Genomic DNA, 14,970 nt, shown 5'->3' with positions numbered 1-14,970 from the left:
GATGGGAGTGATAAAGGGCCATTGGAACACAGGAGTGATGGGAGTGATAAATGGCCATTGGAACAGAGGAGTGATGGGAGTGATAAAGGGCCATTGGAACACAGGAGTGATGGGAGTGATAAAGGGTCATTGGAACACAGGAGTGATGGGAGTGATAAATGGCCATTGGAACAGAGGAGTGATGGGAGTGATAAATGGCCATTGGAACAGAGGAGTGATGGGAGTGATAAAGGGTCATTGGAACACAGGAGTGATGGGAGTGATAAATGAAGAGATTCCATTAAAAATGACAGTTGATCCATTTCTTATGTTATTACAATGGACAAAATGCCTAAGTGAGCTCAAACTTACGTTTAAGTCTTGAGACATCTGTATATCAGTCTCCTAACATATAAAGGGTTAACCCGACTACCAAAATTTAAAAAGACGTCCATAAAAAATAAAGTTTGTTCCGTTTTGCAATCTCTTCGCTCGGAAATGAGCTCTACCAGGCGTCTTGCCAATCATAACTTTTTGGGGAAAATCTCCATTCTGTCAACATTTTGTCAACAATATTTTTGTTTTAATAACAAATTATTTACTTTTGTACAATTTGATGACAAATTAGTAAAATGATTATCTGTGTAGTGTAGTGGTGTAGATAGACCTGTTTATATCCTATTATTAATATCTTTTTTTTTATTAATATACACTTTCGATTTTAATTAAGGATCTATAGCTTGCATGTAGATGCAGGATCTACACCAAAAATGTTCAGCTCCATTCCCCTTAGAACCCTCAACGCATAAGAATCTCAGGATAACACAATATTTGGTGCCAAGAAACGTTTATTTAACGGTTTAATTACATGCTAAATGGCCAAAGCTTACAAGTATGGTAGGGTTTTGTTGGCCATGAACCATGTTTTGATACCAAAGGTCTATAATCTGGCCCGTACAATATGTGGCAATGACAGAAGGACCCTCGTAATGAGAGTATCCAGTGAAGATCCCCGAACCCAACTTCTTCACAAGACAACCAAGAAGCTCCATAGAATTTCTGCACCCAATTTTATGCCGGTTCTCTGCTTATTCTGCCAAAAAAATAGAAAATTCAAAACCTACAGAGCAGCTCTCCAAAAGTTCTAAATTATGTTTCTGTAGATCTGTGTCAAGTCTTTCTTCTAGAATGTTCAGTGCTGGTTACAATCTATCGACGACATTCGCAGTTCTCACGCGTTGGCAAAGACCAATGAGCATGGACTCTTTCACAAAAATCTTTGTTTTGCTTGCAAAAAATACTTATAGAAATGGCCCTCTACACGGGCAATGTTATTAAGAGAACCCTCGTCACGTCTAGAACGTGGACATAGGAACGTCCAGTGTTTCCTTCATGTTGGTTCAGGTTGTATTGCCATAATATCACCATCTACACGTTGGTAGTAATACTTAACCATGTACGTCAGTACCTACACGCTGCTTGCATAGAAGACATATATGGCAATTTGTATGGTTAATTTTATTATGGCAGACGTAGAACATGAAGAAGACGTATGGGGACCTTGCTGAATGAGTTAGAGGTTCCTGTGGTCCATGCTGCAGGACGTCGAATATTAATAGGGTTGAGTCTTTCCAAATTTAAAAGAAACCATTTATCACCCAAACAACGAGGCACAGAAAGTATCCTCGTGATGTGGCTGACCCTTTATTACTATCTGATACATCTGATAGTTCCATGTTGGGTCGCCCAGGACTAGAAGCATCCACCTTCATATGGAGGAAATAGAGTTCCTGCCGGAGCGATAAATGCAAGCGTTCTATGTCATTGTCCTTTTATACAACAGTTTTCATTGTGCAAACTCCATAATCCGAGCATCGACGGCATCTCCTTGATCGTCATTCTACGACATGCAGACGAGCCCCCGCTAAATTCATTGCTTCGCTCCTAGTAGAAAAAGCTCCCGCTGAGGTTTTGTGCTTCGGACCCTGGGAGAGGTCAGGCGTCTTCGCTAATGGACACCGAGTGGGAAATAAAAACACCCCCGAGACAAATTAATGAATAGCCGGGTGGTTATAGATCCACAAGGGGGCGCTGATGCCCTCCGTCTTCTCCTTCTGCATACGAGTTTAGTAGATAAGGACGGCTTGACTTATTTTCCTCCTCCCCTTTCCTTTCCTCTATCTGCTGCAAGTGATTACCCTCCAGATCTATCAGTCCCCACCATGCCTACTGGTTGGAGTCTCTAGTAACAAGATGAATTCACACTCCTGAAAAACTGCAATTCCAGCTCTTTTCCCGTCAGACTTAGGTTTTTTTTTGTTTGTTTTTTTTTAGTTTTGCTGATTTTTTTTTTATTTCGCTTTTCATTTATTTTGGGGGCTTGCGGAGGGTGCGATGAGTACGAGTCACGGATATCAGCCATCGTGGTGGACCTATGCTCTGCACCAGGTCCCGCATACCAATTTCCAGTTTGAAGTTGTAGAAAGCAACTTTGCCCCCCAGGAATGGGACTATCAGCAGGTAAGATGATGGAGCTCGCTCCGATTCGTAGCAGGTGCATTTGAGTCAAAATAATGTATAAGTGGTTAAATAATATATATTTATGCCGGGTGCTGGGATATGGAAATCACAGATTTAATCAAGCAGTTTGTAAATTGCACATTTTTTAAGAATTCATCAATAGTAAAGCAGAAGGTTTTTATTTCAACTTGTAAAAAATATTTATTATTAATTATTATTAATGAATTAATGGCATTTTTGTTTTTGGTTACTTTTTAATTGCCATCAAATGTCTCAAAATCTGTTTCCAATGCAAAATTTGATGAATTCCTTCCATGTTGAGGACAATTCGGTAACATTACACTTTTAGGGGCTGTGGACCACCCGACTCGAAAAGTTAATGGCGAATGGCATTAAAATCTGCATGAAGACCCTGAAGGTTTCTCATTGCGGTTGTGATTTTGTTCTGTATTTTTACCGCTTGTGCAAGCAGCGCCGCGGCGGCGAATAAAGCCCACGGGCACTTTCATTTTTTGGGGGGGTACAAGTGTAACTTTGTGATTCATATAATATCTCTGTATACTTCAGCGTCTACTTTAACTGTTAGCGTACTAATGCTTTGCACACCCCACTAGTAACGAAAGGGTTAATTGAGCTTTTTTGGCCACGGGAAGAACAAGACCGTCTTCATGCAGCATATAGAGGATCTACAGATGATTAATTATCTTTGTGCCAGAAGCCCTGTACGGATGGCACCATTACGATTGAATTTTCCGCAGCTGGCTGGATGGGAATTTTGGCCCCAAAGTTGTAATTCCATTTTTTTGGGCTGGATATATAAATACGGTATATATATATATATATATTTTTTTTTTTTATGTATATAATATATGCCATTTTAATTCTTGTTTTTAGAGCAGGGGTAGGCAAAATTTTTGGTTTCAGAAGCCTTCCATCAGGAATAGAAATTGTAATAGTCTGTTATGAAATTTGGGCTGATTTCACCCATTGCCCCCATTCCGATCTAGATTAGGCATGTGGCCGGGAGATCACCCATCAACCAGCAAGACCGTCTGAGTCTCTCTGTTCTTTCGCTATAGCCACAGGCGCCCCCACGGGTCCCAGACTCTTAGGCGTTCCTCTGAAGAGCCTCGTTCCTCTACTGAAGAGTCACGTCAGGTCGTTTTAGGGAAACCTTGATGGGCCGTAATAAATACTCCTGGAAATCAACACCTTCTATTGATCTAAAAAGTAACCGATCGGGATGGAATGCAACACAATACCTGTAACTTGAGATGCTTCCATACAACTGCAATAAATCACGAGTCTACCGGCCCTATTGTAAACGTGGACATAAAAGGACATATATATATCTATATATCTATACGGTCCCACGCAATCTTCCCGAAAAGAGAGGAGAGCGCGAGGTGGTGCGGGTTGCAGGAGTGAACGACGTGAACTTTGGCTGTGCTAGGAGAGGATTGAGTTGTGTTTGAGGTTCTCATTATGAATCATGGAGTATGGATAATATCTAAATTATGCATGTTGGATACATTTATGTTCTTTGCCAGATAACTTGATAGATAAAGCTGTAATTGTAGGAACCGTGGCTTCTGCAGATCCTTCTCCTAGGACTTCTTTAGTCAGATGTTTCCAAGGGAGATCTTTCTGGAGCCTCTTGTTTCTGACCAGAGAACTCTTACTGCATAGGGTCCATAGCATTTTAGAGGACGTAGAGCTACCATCTCCCTCCCTCCCTAGTGTATCTGAGATAAGCATGTGGGCCATAAGTGCCACAACAATGCTATGATTTTTGATGTCCCTACTTGAACACAGGTGGAAAAAACGCCTGCCTTGTTAAAACTTTGGAGCACTTGAAGCCGTCGATCACTGGCAGGAAAGCACTCCCATAGACGTAATTGTGAACGCTTTCTGCCCATGTGTGTAAGGCAACACTCAGCTACGTGTACCTTTAAATCACCTGTTCTCAAGGCTGGATATCAACATCCTGGCCAGTTTTCTTATTGACACAGCATTCCTTCCCTAAAACTAAAGAACATGTGATTACCAATAACTGCTTAAATAGGCTTGTTATATGCTGCAATAGCAACAAAGCCCTTTGACCTATCACTGTCTTCCCTTCTTGTCATATGACCACAGGCTAGAATATTCTGATCTTATTGGTGGAAAATGACTGCTGTGAGAATCGAACATGGCAGAAATATATTTTTTGACTTTCCGAAGCAAAAAGGGATAGTAACCCTAATTATATATATGTCTTTTTAAGAGTTTTATGGTAAATCTGTTCTACATTCTTCCAATGAGATTACATTACAGTCTGTCGGGATAGATGGTGTTATTGGCGTACTGAAGAGAATGGAAGTCACCAAAGGGCCTGCCGATGCGTATAAAACGTTAACGCAGCCTGGATATGATATTTCCATTAGTAATGTACCTTTTTAAAGGTTACAAAAGAATCCCGGATCAAAAGAACCTGAATGTTTCATAGGATGTGAAAGAGGAATGAATGGAAGGCTATCGAGTGTTTCAGGGAATCCTGATCGGATTACGCTTCGTAGAAGAGGTAGATGAACGTACGTGAATGGGAGGCCACACCAGTGGCAGGAACTGGATACCCCACTCTCGCTTAACTGGGAACGTCTATTTCTAACTGGTAAAAAAAGATTGTTTATCTGCAATTCTGGGAGGCCAGGCTCTGTATGCCTCGTACCAGGACTGTATTTAAGCATCAGGTTAACAACCCCAGTGCCAACTTCATTCTCCACAAGGTTAGTGGGCCACCACGAGGTAGTGTTGTCCATTCTTACCTTGCCTTGGCACACAAAGTTACTCCAGCTGGCAGGAGACAGTATGCACGTGTGCCATAAGCCTGTTCGAAAATCACAACCTCGTAGGGAAAAGGCTGTCTTTGTTGGCTAAGTGGTGTTTAATGTTTAAGTGGTGCCATCGTTCGGCATGGCCAGGCTACCCATGTTCACCAGTCCATTAACCATAATTAAAACAGGATGGAATGTGCCACTTTCCGCAAAACTTCTACAGGCGTTGGCATTCCAGCGGGAGAGAAAAGAAGTAAAGTTGGGCATAATTTGCAGTAGCGACCACAGAAACAAGATATTTACGGGCATTTTGTTTCAGGCTTCCTCTAGAGGAAAAAGTGAAGGTTCTGGGGGATGATATCTGGACGCTTCCAGGGATGGATGTTGGATAGACTGGTCAGGGTGTAGAACGCTTATTAAGGCAAGATGGTTTATGGCATGCACAGGGTCTCCGCAGCACAGAGGGGTCCCAAGTGTGATCACCATATGCTGCTACTATACCTGATCATGACTGTCAGACGATCTCATTGCATTGGTACGATCTTCAAGCAAAATGATGGCGCCCATAACTCTCTCAAGGGGGTCCTAACATGGAAATGCATGGTGTTTAAGCAAGTTATAAACTCTCTAGCATGTGTCATATGATACAACTCATCCGTTCTGTAGACCAAGCAGGGCCAGCAATGGCAAGGGTTGAAGGGGTTATAATACTGCACCTTCCCAGTTCTTATAACATTCTAAGAAGCCTATTAACTGAATCTTGTAAAATGTCACTTAAGATAATACAGAACCCTAACAGCAACCTGGGATTAATTGGCCCCAGTGGAGTTTATAATGGCTGATTGTCCTAAGAATCTAGTGATACAAGCAAATGAGGTCATGTTGAGAGACGAGACGCGAGTCTTAATTTTCAGAAGCACGGCTCTTTGGCACTGTCTGTACTATGTGTCTCTTGTCATCCCGCTGAGAGCGATCAAGATGGCCTGCCATGTCCACCTACTGGTTTGACCACTCCTGTGGAAGTCCAGGATATGCTTGCTAAAGTTTGCTAAAGTGGGGTCACCATATTCCCAAATTCTACATTTTTAAGGTCCCTTTCTACGTTTTAAACCCAAGGCATGGTGGAAGCAGGACAGTAAGGGCAACCGACTTAACTCGATGTCAACGAATTTGCATGGTTATTATACTCCCACTCCCCATTAGGTTCTTCCACTCCTTTAGTATCTTCTGGGTTCTGGAATAGAGGTAGAAGTAACAAGAACTTAGAACCTTGGAGTAATGAATTAATTAAATTGGTTTCACCCCACATGGTACTCACATCTGCTCTGCTGACTTGAATGAACTGATACATTGTAACAATTATATTTTATGGCTTTACATAGCATCATATCCCATAGTTCCATACAACGGGTTTACCCTCATTGGAGAACAAAAAAGCATTTACAGTTTTGATTAAAAACCATTTAAGCTTTTTGGTGGCAGGTCCAACCATGTCAAGTTATGGCTCTGTGTATCTTTTCTTCTGCCGGTCCTCTTTTAACTACAGTCTCGGTTGTAATATTTTAAGGAGATTACGGATTATCCACTCAATAAAGTCTTTGTGTTTCCTAATTGTGTGAACGAAATGCCTCGCGATGGAAAACAAGAAACGAATTCAGTTCAAGGTTGTAAAGATTTGGATAAGTGGATAAGTTTCATTTGTTTTCCTAAAGATAAAACGGAACACACGGGGCTTACAAAGATGGCGCGGGCGAGGAGGGGGAGGGGGACGCGATACGCGGGAGCGAAGAAGAGAGACGTTACAGAGTTTAATTTCAAGGTTGGCTTAACAGGAAGGGCCCGGTGAATTTTCCAATTTCTCTGCCTCAATCAGATTTCCGCCTGATCTTCGAGGAATAGAAATTTTATGCATTAGCGTTATCGGGGCGCTGGCGGCATCGTAACCTCCAGCGGCAGCTGCGCTCATAATAAACAAGGACTTTAGTCCTAATAGAGTAAGTAGCCGAAAATAAAGGCTGGGCCCGTTACCCAGATGGGAAGGAATAAACACTCGCCGAAGTCCAGTGGAAGAAGAATTACGAGTACCAAGTACCAGCTGGGCATAGATTAAAATGTTATTAAAGTGAATAGCATAAGAAAAATTATGGATTTCCCTCAAAAAACATTTATTCCTAATATGAGATGAAAATATGTTTTCAAAAATATTGGACCGTTTATAAACCAGGTCTAGTTTTTTTCATAATGTTTTCTGTTATCTGAGTCTACTAGACAACCCCCCCCCCCGAACTCCTTATCATACTGCCTGTGGGAGATAATAGAATGGCTCGGTCTTCATCGCCCAGTCGGACACTTTGAAACTCTATGGTGGAACGGACTTCATTAGCATCGCCATAAAGCATCAGCTCAGTGTGGTGTTTGAGCCGAGAAAGTCACCAAAGATATCATGTGACTGACAACAATGGCGGCCTCCAGGTCTGCAGATAAAGGGGGTTTATGGAATAAAATGACATAAAACCAGGCTTAAGTAAATGTCGACATTACTGCATACTGTGCTGGGGGGTTATTACTGTATACAGAGCTGGGGGGTTATTGTTGTACACAACGCTGAGCCTTCTTACTGTATCCAGTGCTGAGGGGCTTATTACTATATACAGGGCTGGGGGGCTTATTACTGTATACAGCGCTGGGGGGTTATTACTGTAAACAGGGCTGGGGGGCTTATTACTATATACAGGGCTGGGGGGCTTATTACTGTATACAGTGCTGGGGGTTATATTACTGTATACAGCGCTGGGGGGTTATATTACTGTATACAGTGCTGGGGGGTTATTACTGTATACAGCGCTGGGGGTTATTACTGTATACAGTGCTGGGGGGTTATTACTGTATACAGCGCTGGGGTTATTACTGTATACAGGGCTGGGGGGTTATTACTGTATACAGGGCTGGGGGGTTATTACTATATACAGCACTGGGGGGTTATTACTGTATACTGTGCTGGGGGTTATTATTGTATACACCAATGGGGGGTTATTACTGTATACAGTGCTGGGGTTATTATTGTATACAGCGCTGGGGGGTTATGCTCAAGGAGAATATATTTTAAAATGCCCATCTTAATCCCTTCCCCGTGAAATTTTTCTGAACAGTGCGTTTTTGTTTCTATTTATTGCCTTATAGTTTTTTTTTTGTTTGTTTTTTTAAAATTAATAAAATATTTTTTTCTCTTGGATTGGGTTAGAGGAAAACAGTGTATCCTATTTAAACACGTTGGTACAAGTTCCAAAACTATTCCGACCACATCGCACATTTTGTGACATTCCGAAGGACATCAGGTTTAACGCCATAGAACAGGGTTTTGTTTTTGTGGCCCCGCTGGATCACGCGCTAATTACAGGCACACAGGGGGCAAGAGTTCACATCACGAAACTCCCGTTAAACATTACATTACAGTTATATAGCGCCAGCAGATTCCACTGCGCTTACAATCAGTGGGATCATTTAAAGTCAATAACAAATGGGTACAAAAGGAGAAGAGGGCCCTGCTCCCGGGAGCTTGCAATCTAGTCTCTTGTAGTACTAAACCTCTATTCAGCTGTTTAGAGAATTCGCTACCCTGGGTTAGGCCAAAGGCAGCGCTGAAGACAAGTAGACGGCTGCCATTATTCAGATATAACTGCTTGTATAGACATTTGCTAATGAATTCGCTTGCATAATGTGTGGATAATGTGTTATTTTTACCTGCATTGTTCTCTGCTTGTTTTTCTGATGGCAGCTCCACTTTCAAGTCAAAATTAATTTAGGTCTAACGTAAGCAATAGTCGTCTTAGTTATTACTTAGTATAATTCTAATACATACACTATATGGACAAAAGTATTGGGCCACCTGACCGTAACACCAACAGGGACTTTGATGACATCACATTCTAAATAAATAGACATTAATATGTAGTTGGTCCCCCCTTGGCTGCTGTAACAGCTTCCACTCTTCTGGGAAGGCTTTCCACAAGATTTTGGGGAGTTTCTGTGGGAATTTTTGCCCGTTCATCCAGTAGAGCATTTGTGAGGTCAGACGCTGATGTTGGACCAGAAGGTCTGGCTCACAATCTCCGTTCCAGTTCATCTCAAAGGTGTTCGATGGGGTTGAGGTCAGTTCTTCCAAACCAAACCCATCCAACCATGTCTTTATGGACCTTGCAACTTCATATTAATGTCTATATACTGAGAATGTGATGTCATCAAAGTCCCTGTTGGTGTAACGGTCAGGTGTCCCAATACTTTTGTCCATATAGTATATATAGCCTTCTCGAACATCCATATTCATCATTTAAAAAAATGGTGTCTCAGATATTTTTGCATATGGCGCCTAAAAACCTGAAGCCACCCCTGGAATGAACTCTCCTTCTCCATCTGTTGCTTCTTTATATGAGACTGAAGCTGTTCAGAAGCTCACAAACACGGATTTAACACGCTAAGCCTAAACCAAATTCTAGGATTTTCTGTAATCATCTTTTTCCCCCAGGAAACAGATGGCAAACTGCCAGGCTAACTCCGTACTAGATGTATTAACCCCATGAGGGCCAGTTCACGGTAATGTGGTCAGTGCCTTGATCACTCAACAGGTTAAACGCCTGTGATAGCCACTAATTGTGTTCAGTATTAATGACCGGCGGGTCCCTTTATAGGAATCAGACCCATCCCATGGCAAGGTCAGTATCGGCAGATCCTACTAAGTTCAGCTACGAAGACTTTCAGTTTACTGTCTACCAAGTTGCATTTAGTGAATGCTCCAAAATATGTTCCTGTAACTTATTTGGACCCAGATCCGTCTGTCCCTTTTTTTCCTCCCCCCAGCAGTCTTACCGTACTTATGAAAGTATTTAGTTTAATACTAAAACTAAACTGAGATCTTTCTCTTCTTGTTCTGAAGGATTTTCCCATCCGTTACCATTCTATACGCTATATGGTGAATTCTAAACAATGCGACTCAAACTTTTTTCCATTTTATAACTCAATGGACAAGACCCTCATCCCGAGGCAGATTGCACCAGACCTGAAGCCTTTAGCAGTACCCCTGGGACCCCTTGGTACATCTGACCTTGAGTTCTGCATTCATCCTCCCTATCATTTTGGTGTCTCTTCCCACCAGTATGCTCTATAGTCTGGCTTTCCCCGTGCTTGTCCTTCCTGCTCTCCCCACCCCTCACTGTCTTCCATTCTCTGATCCCAGTGATGTTTATTTTGCAGTTTGCTCGTCTCACCCCCCACCCCCCAATTTCCCACACTTCGGGTCTCTATCTCACTCCCCCTGCCATTATTTCGCCTTCGCCCCCCCATGTCAAACTCCTGCTGTCTGCGAGTCTCTTTCTTTCTTCCCCTGCCAGTTGTCTGTCTGGCTTCTCCGCTGTATTCAGCTAGCGGGGTATTATTACTCACACATGAAAAGTTTAGCACCGTCACTAAAGCAACATGGAGTATTTGGAAACGTATTTAAAAATGTAACAGAGCAGATTGTCTCCGCATACAAAAACCCTGCATTCTGGATTTCAATAAATGTCTACAGCCGCAAATCCCTTTGTTAAATTCAAGACATATTATGGCACAAAAAAGGCAAAATACAGATTTTTTTGTGCTTTACTTGACATGAAGTTCTTCTTTTAATGTTATCATTATTCTAACACACTCCGACTTTAAAGATTTGGGAACATTATCACTTAAGCAAAACATGTCATTGTTTGGTGTGATAAAATACCATTTATAATTTGCCACATTACGATGGCAAAGTTGGGCACAAACTCTAGTTCCGAGTAATTACGGCTTTTGTCTGGTCTTCATTGTATTTATAATTATTGAGGTACAGTTTTTTGTACTTCTTTCACTGTTTTGGAAGTTTAAAGATTATGTAAATTGTAAAAAGACAAAAACAAAATCCCAAACAGGAATATTAGATAGAGGCAGTGAGAGGGACCATCCGTGGTGATAAAACTTCACCTTTATTCCTGAATTCAAGTTAAAAATTTAAAATAATAAATTCCTCCATGACACAGGACAAAAACAACAACAAAAAGTCCTCAATAGAGTGTGTGTTTATCCATATTGTTGGTATGGGAATGTATTATTTTGAATTTTTTACTTGAATTCATAAATAAAGGTGAAGCTTTAGGACCACGGATGGTCCCTCTCCCTGCCTCTATCTGTAGCAGGTAATGCACTTACATGACTTTTTGGGATTTTTCTTGTCTCTTTCTTTTTTCTTGAGTTAAATGATGGCTTGAGGCAGCGTACTCAGGAGGCAACGACTATTTTTTATGGAGTTACTACACTCTATGGCATATTTAATTAGTAATAGAACTGAGAAAACCAATATATGTAACATTATGTGACGGTGGTGACGTCGGTAACTCCCATTGATGAGTCCATTTATATTTTGCAACAATGGCGTCCAGAGGCAAACAGTCTCTACTCTGTCTAACTGTTGATATTCTTAAATATCTTCCAAACAGGAAATTCTATTTGACCAAAATGGCCTCCTTCAAAGGCCATTCAAGAAGCAGGGTTGACTTTTAACTGCTTACTATTCTTCATCTCTATCCTTTCATGTATGGACGTTATAGACCAGGCCTGACGTTATTCTCCTCCTACTATCCTTCTCATAAAGGGCTCTTTTCATCCTTACATTTGTTGATGTTTGTATCTTCTTAGCTGATCAAGTATGTCTGTGGTTTCCACTTTTTCCCCCAATTGATCTTCTGTCATGTCAGCGGTTTCATCTTAAAGTCCGTTTGAAGTTCCTGCCCTTCTTTATTACTGTAATTGCATTGATGTTACCATGAAAGTCCGCATTCACTTCCTCCTTGACCCTACAAGAACTTGTGTGCATCACCAAAGCCATTGTAAAACTGAGAACAGATGGATTTACTAGTATTTTGTAATAAGGAAGATGTTTATGTTGATGGGAAAAGGAATCCATGCGGTTCTAGGAGATCTGGAAAGCAAAGAGCAAAACCATCATCGCAACTTCCATCTCAAGGGGATATTAGATAAGGTGTTATCAAACCCTTTAGACCACCTAAGCTGACACGTTGACTCCTGTAATCAAGGATTTACAAAAATAATCATCTTTGGATATTTCTTCTGTAAAACAATTGGGAGAACCCTAAAATCTGGACTGTACACAGGAATTAGAGACTAGGTCATAAACCGCTAGGCTTTAAGTAGCCTTGGGACGTTTCCCTAAAATAGAGGTGCATTAGAGTCCGATTAGTTGATGGCTCAATCAGAGTCCATGGCCGGCTCGATGATTTTCTCCACCTGTTCTAATTAAAAAGGCAATTATCTTGTGTCCGACTTTTACTACCATTCCGGTCTAAATGTACAACCTAGCCAAGAATGTAAAGCTATACAATCATTCTGAGGTTCTACTGGATTTGAGATGAGATCTGTTGGATTTTGAGAGATTTCTGTACCATTCTTCTGGTTAAAGAGTTATCACTTATCAATAAAGTAATCTTGTTAGAGCTGCAGCCCCGGCAGGAAGGTCAACATATAATCAATATGATTGATAGCGTATTGGACTAGTAGCAAAGGAATTGTCTTAGTGAAAGTCTACTCATGTCATGGGGGAAAAAATGCATTGTAGAAGTAATCTTCTGTATCACTTCAGTGGGTTAAATGTTCTGAGGAGCCCCATTTATCAGCGTCAGGCTCGGTGTGTGTTTAGCCACCATGAGTTCATGGAGATTTCAGGAACTGCCTTATTACCTATGCATAACGCAGGACCACCCGGTCCTTCAGACAGGAGACATTCCTTGGGTGTTCCTCCATAATGCATAGTGAAGACTAACTCTATGTTTAATGAATCCATGCTCTAGAAATGTCTTGATGACCACAGCCATCAACGTTGTAGGATAATGAAGAGACTTTCTGGTTCTATATTCATTGAAAACATAATTGAAAAGTGTTATGGGTCTCCACCAGCTGTACGGCGAGAGAGAGTTGTTTGTTAGCCATCCTACGTCGATCAACAATATTGGAACAAGTCACCCAATTTTGTCCTGGCCGTATCCAGATAATTTATAAATTGACCTGAAGGTACTTGGTCCAGGGTAGCCCCGAAAATTACTACTTTAATTTATTGGGAAATTAGCAGAAATGTGAAATAATGAATAATTAAAAAGACGGGTTTTTAACCAGATTTAGAACCGTGCAAATCAGGATGACTTTCCCTGGTGATTCAGTAGCTGACCTTTCTGCTGTCTTCTAACAAAGTATTCTAGGAATCCCACGAGAATTATATGCCAATTTTGGCTCACTCACAATGAGCATTTCTCACTGCTGATGTATAACTCTGTGGTTTCTACAATAGTGACTGATTATTTTGGTTTTCCTACTCATTTACTTGGCATTTTACTCCTCAAGTAGTAATCTAAACACCACTGCCAAGATGTCTCCGTGTCGGACGGAGTACAGTATCATCAAACCCAGTTTTTTTCTTTCCTTTTTTGTGGAGAGGTTGAAGTTGAAAAATGCCAGATTTCATACTAATTTGTGCTTACCAAAAAAAATGGTTTTTGGACGCTCAAAGAATCCATCACTAGGTGTACTGCGGGAAAAGTGGTATTGGGGATTTACATTGCACTAAATGAATAGGTTGGCCCATAATACTAAATATTGATATTGTGAGGTGACATATGCTCAACCATTCAGCTGGAAAGCTCCCAGAAGTGCTCAAAGAGACGTGTAAACATTGAATTGCAAATCCAAGGAGGCACGATTAAGCCATGTTCAACGAAACCATAAATGATGGCGAGAGGTCGCGGCCGACGAAGCGAGCAGCACAAAGAAACCAAGTCTCAGGTGGCAGAAATCAAGCCGGGAAAGTCTTTACTTATTGATATTTTTGTAGATCTTCATCTCCGATGGTGTCTCATCTGATTACCCACGGCTCAGGTTTCTCTCCTATTTATTGTCTTTAAGATGCTTGTCTTGCAAGCTGATTTCTAAAGATTCCATTGCACAACAAGGATAAATATAAAAATAATTAGAAAGGCTTTGTGATCTTGCTACTTTGCTAGATGAGGGCCGTTCCTTCAGTTTAAATGCCTCCCTTGACACCTGGTCTTCATCTACATTCCTCAATGGAACGTTAAGCCACTTTCAGCCCTCGTAGGGTAACATTGAGTGTAAATATATTTGGCATAAGAGGATAGAACGGTTGTCACCTCTTCTTCAGGGTCCTTCATGCAACATGTGCGTTGCCTTCCTTAATTAAACTGTTGGGCAATGTGAAGGTCCTCTCATGACGTGGTGGAAAACCATGGAGGAATGGTCACAATACGCCGTCATTTCTAGAGAACCATGTATCACTAGAGCGGGGAAATCAGAAATGATTTAGTCGATTTATTGTATAAACTTAAATGGTCCTAATAATATGATTAATTACGAGCTTTCTCTTGCCCTGAAGAATCTTTTTAAATAGATATCATTTGGCTAAAAATGTGCTCCAAAGGATAGACTTTAAACCTAATGATAGATCGAGCTATCTCTGTATCACGCGGTGAGAATCATTTAAAACATTCCTGAATATCATCAGAACGGGGGAAGAAAATAATTTAAAATAATTAATTGAAAAATTAGAAAAGACCAATTTCAAAGA

At 41.1% G+C, this 14,970-nt stretch overlaps 1 protein-coding gene across 2 annotated transcripts in view; it reads left to right on the top strand.

Annotated features, from left to right (window-relative positions):
• The first annotated feature begins 2,373 nt into the window (after positions 1–2,373).
• TTYH1 (tweety family member 1) overlaps positions 2,374–14,970 on the top strand; it is a 36,948-nt gene continuing 24,351 nt past the window's right edge. For both annotated transcript variants that reach the window (XM_053452554.1, XM_053452553.1), the window contains exon 1: positions 2,374–2,499. In XM_053452554.1, coding sequence (XP_053308529.1) covers positions 2,374–2,499 — 126 coding nt within the window. The remainder of the gene's footprint in view (positions 2,500–14,970) is intronic.

Source organism: Spea bombifrons, chromosome 12 (assembly GCF_027358695.1).
Source record: "Spea bombifrons isolate aSpeBom1 chromosome 12, aSpeBom1.2.pri, whole genome shotgun sequence".
NCBI classification, from domain to species: domain Eukaryota; kingdom Metazoa; phylum Chordata; class Amphibia; order Anura; family Pelobatidae; genus Spea; species Spea bombifrons.
Note: the sequence above shows the minus strand (reverse complement) of the source record. Positions and strands in the feature narration are given on the sequence as shown.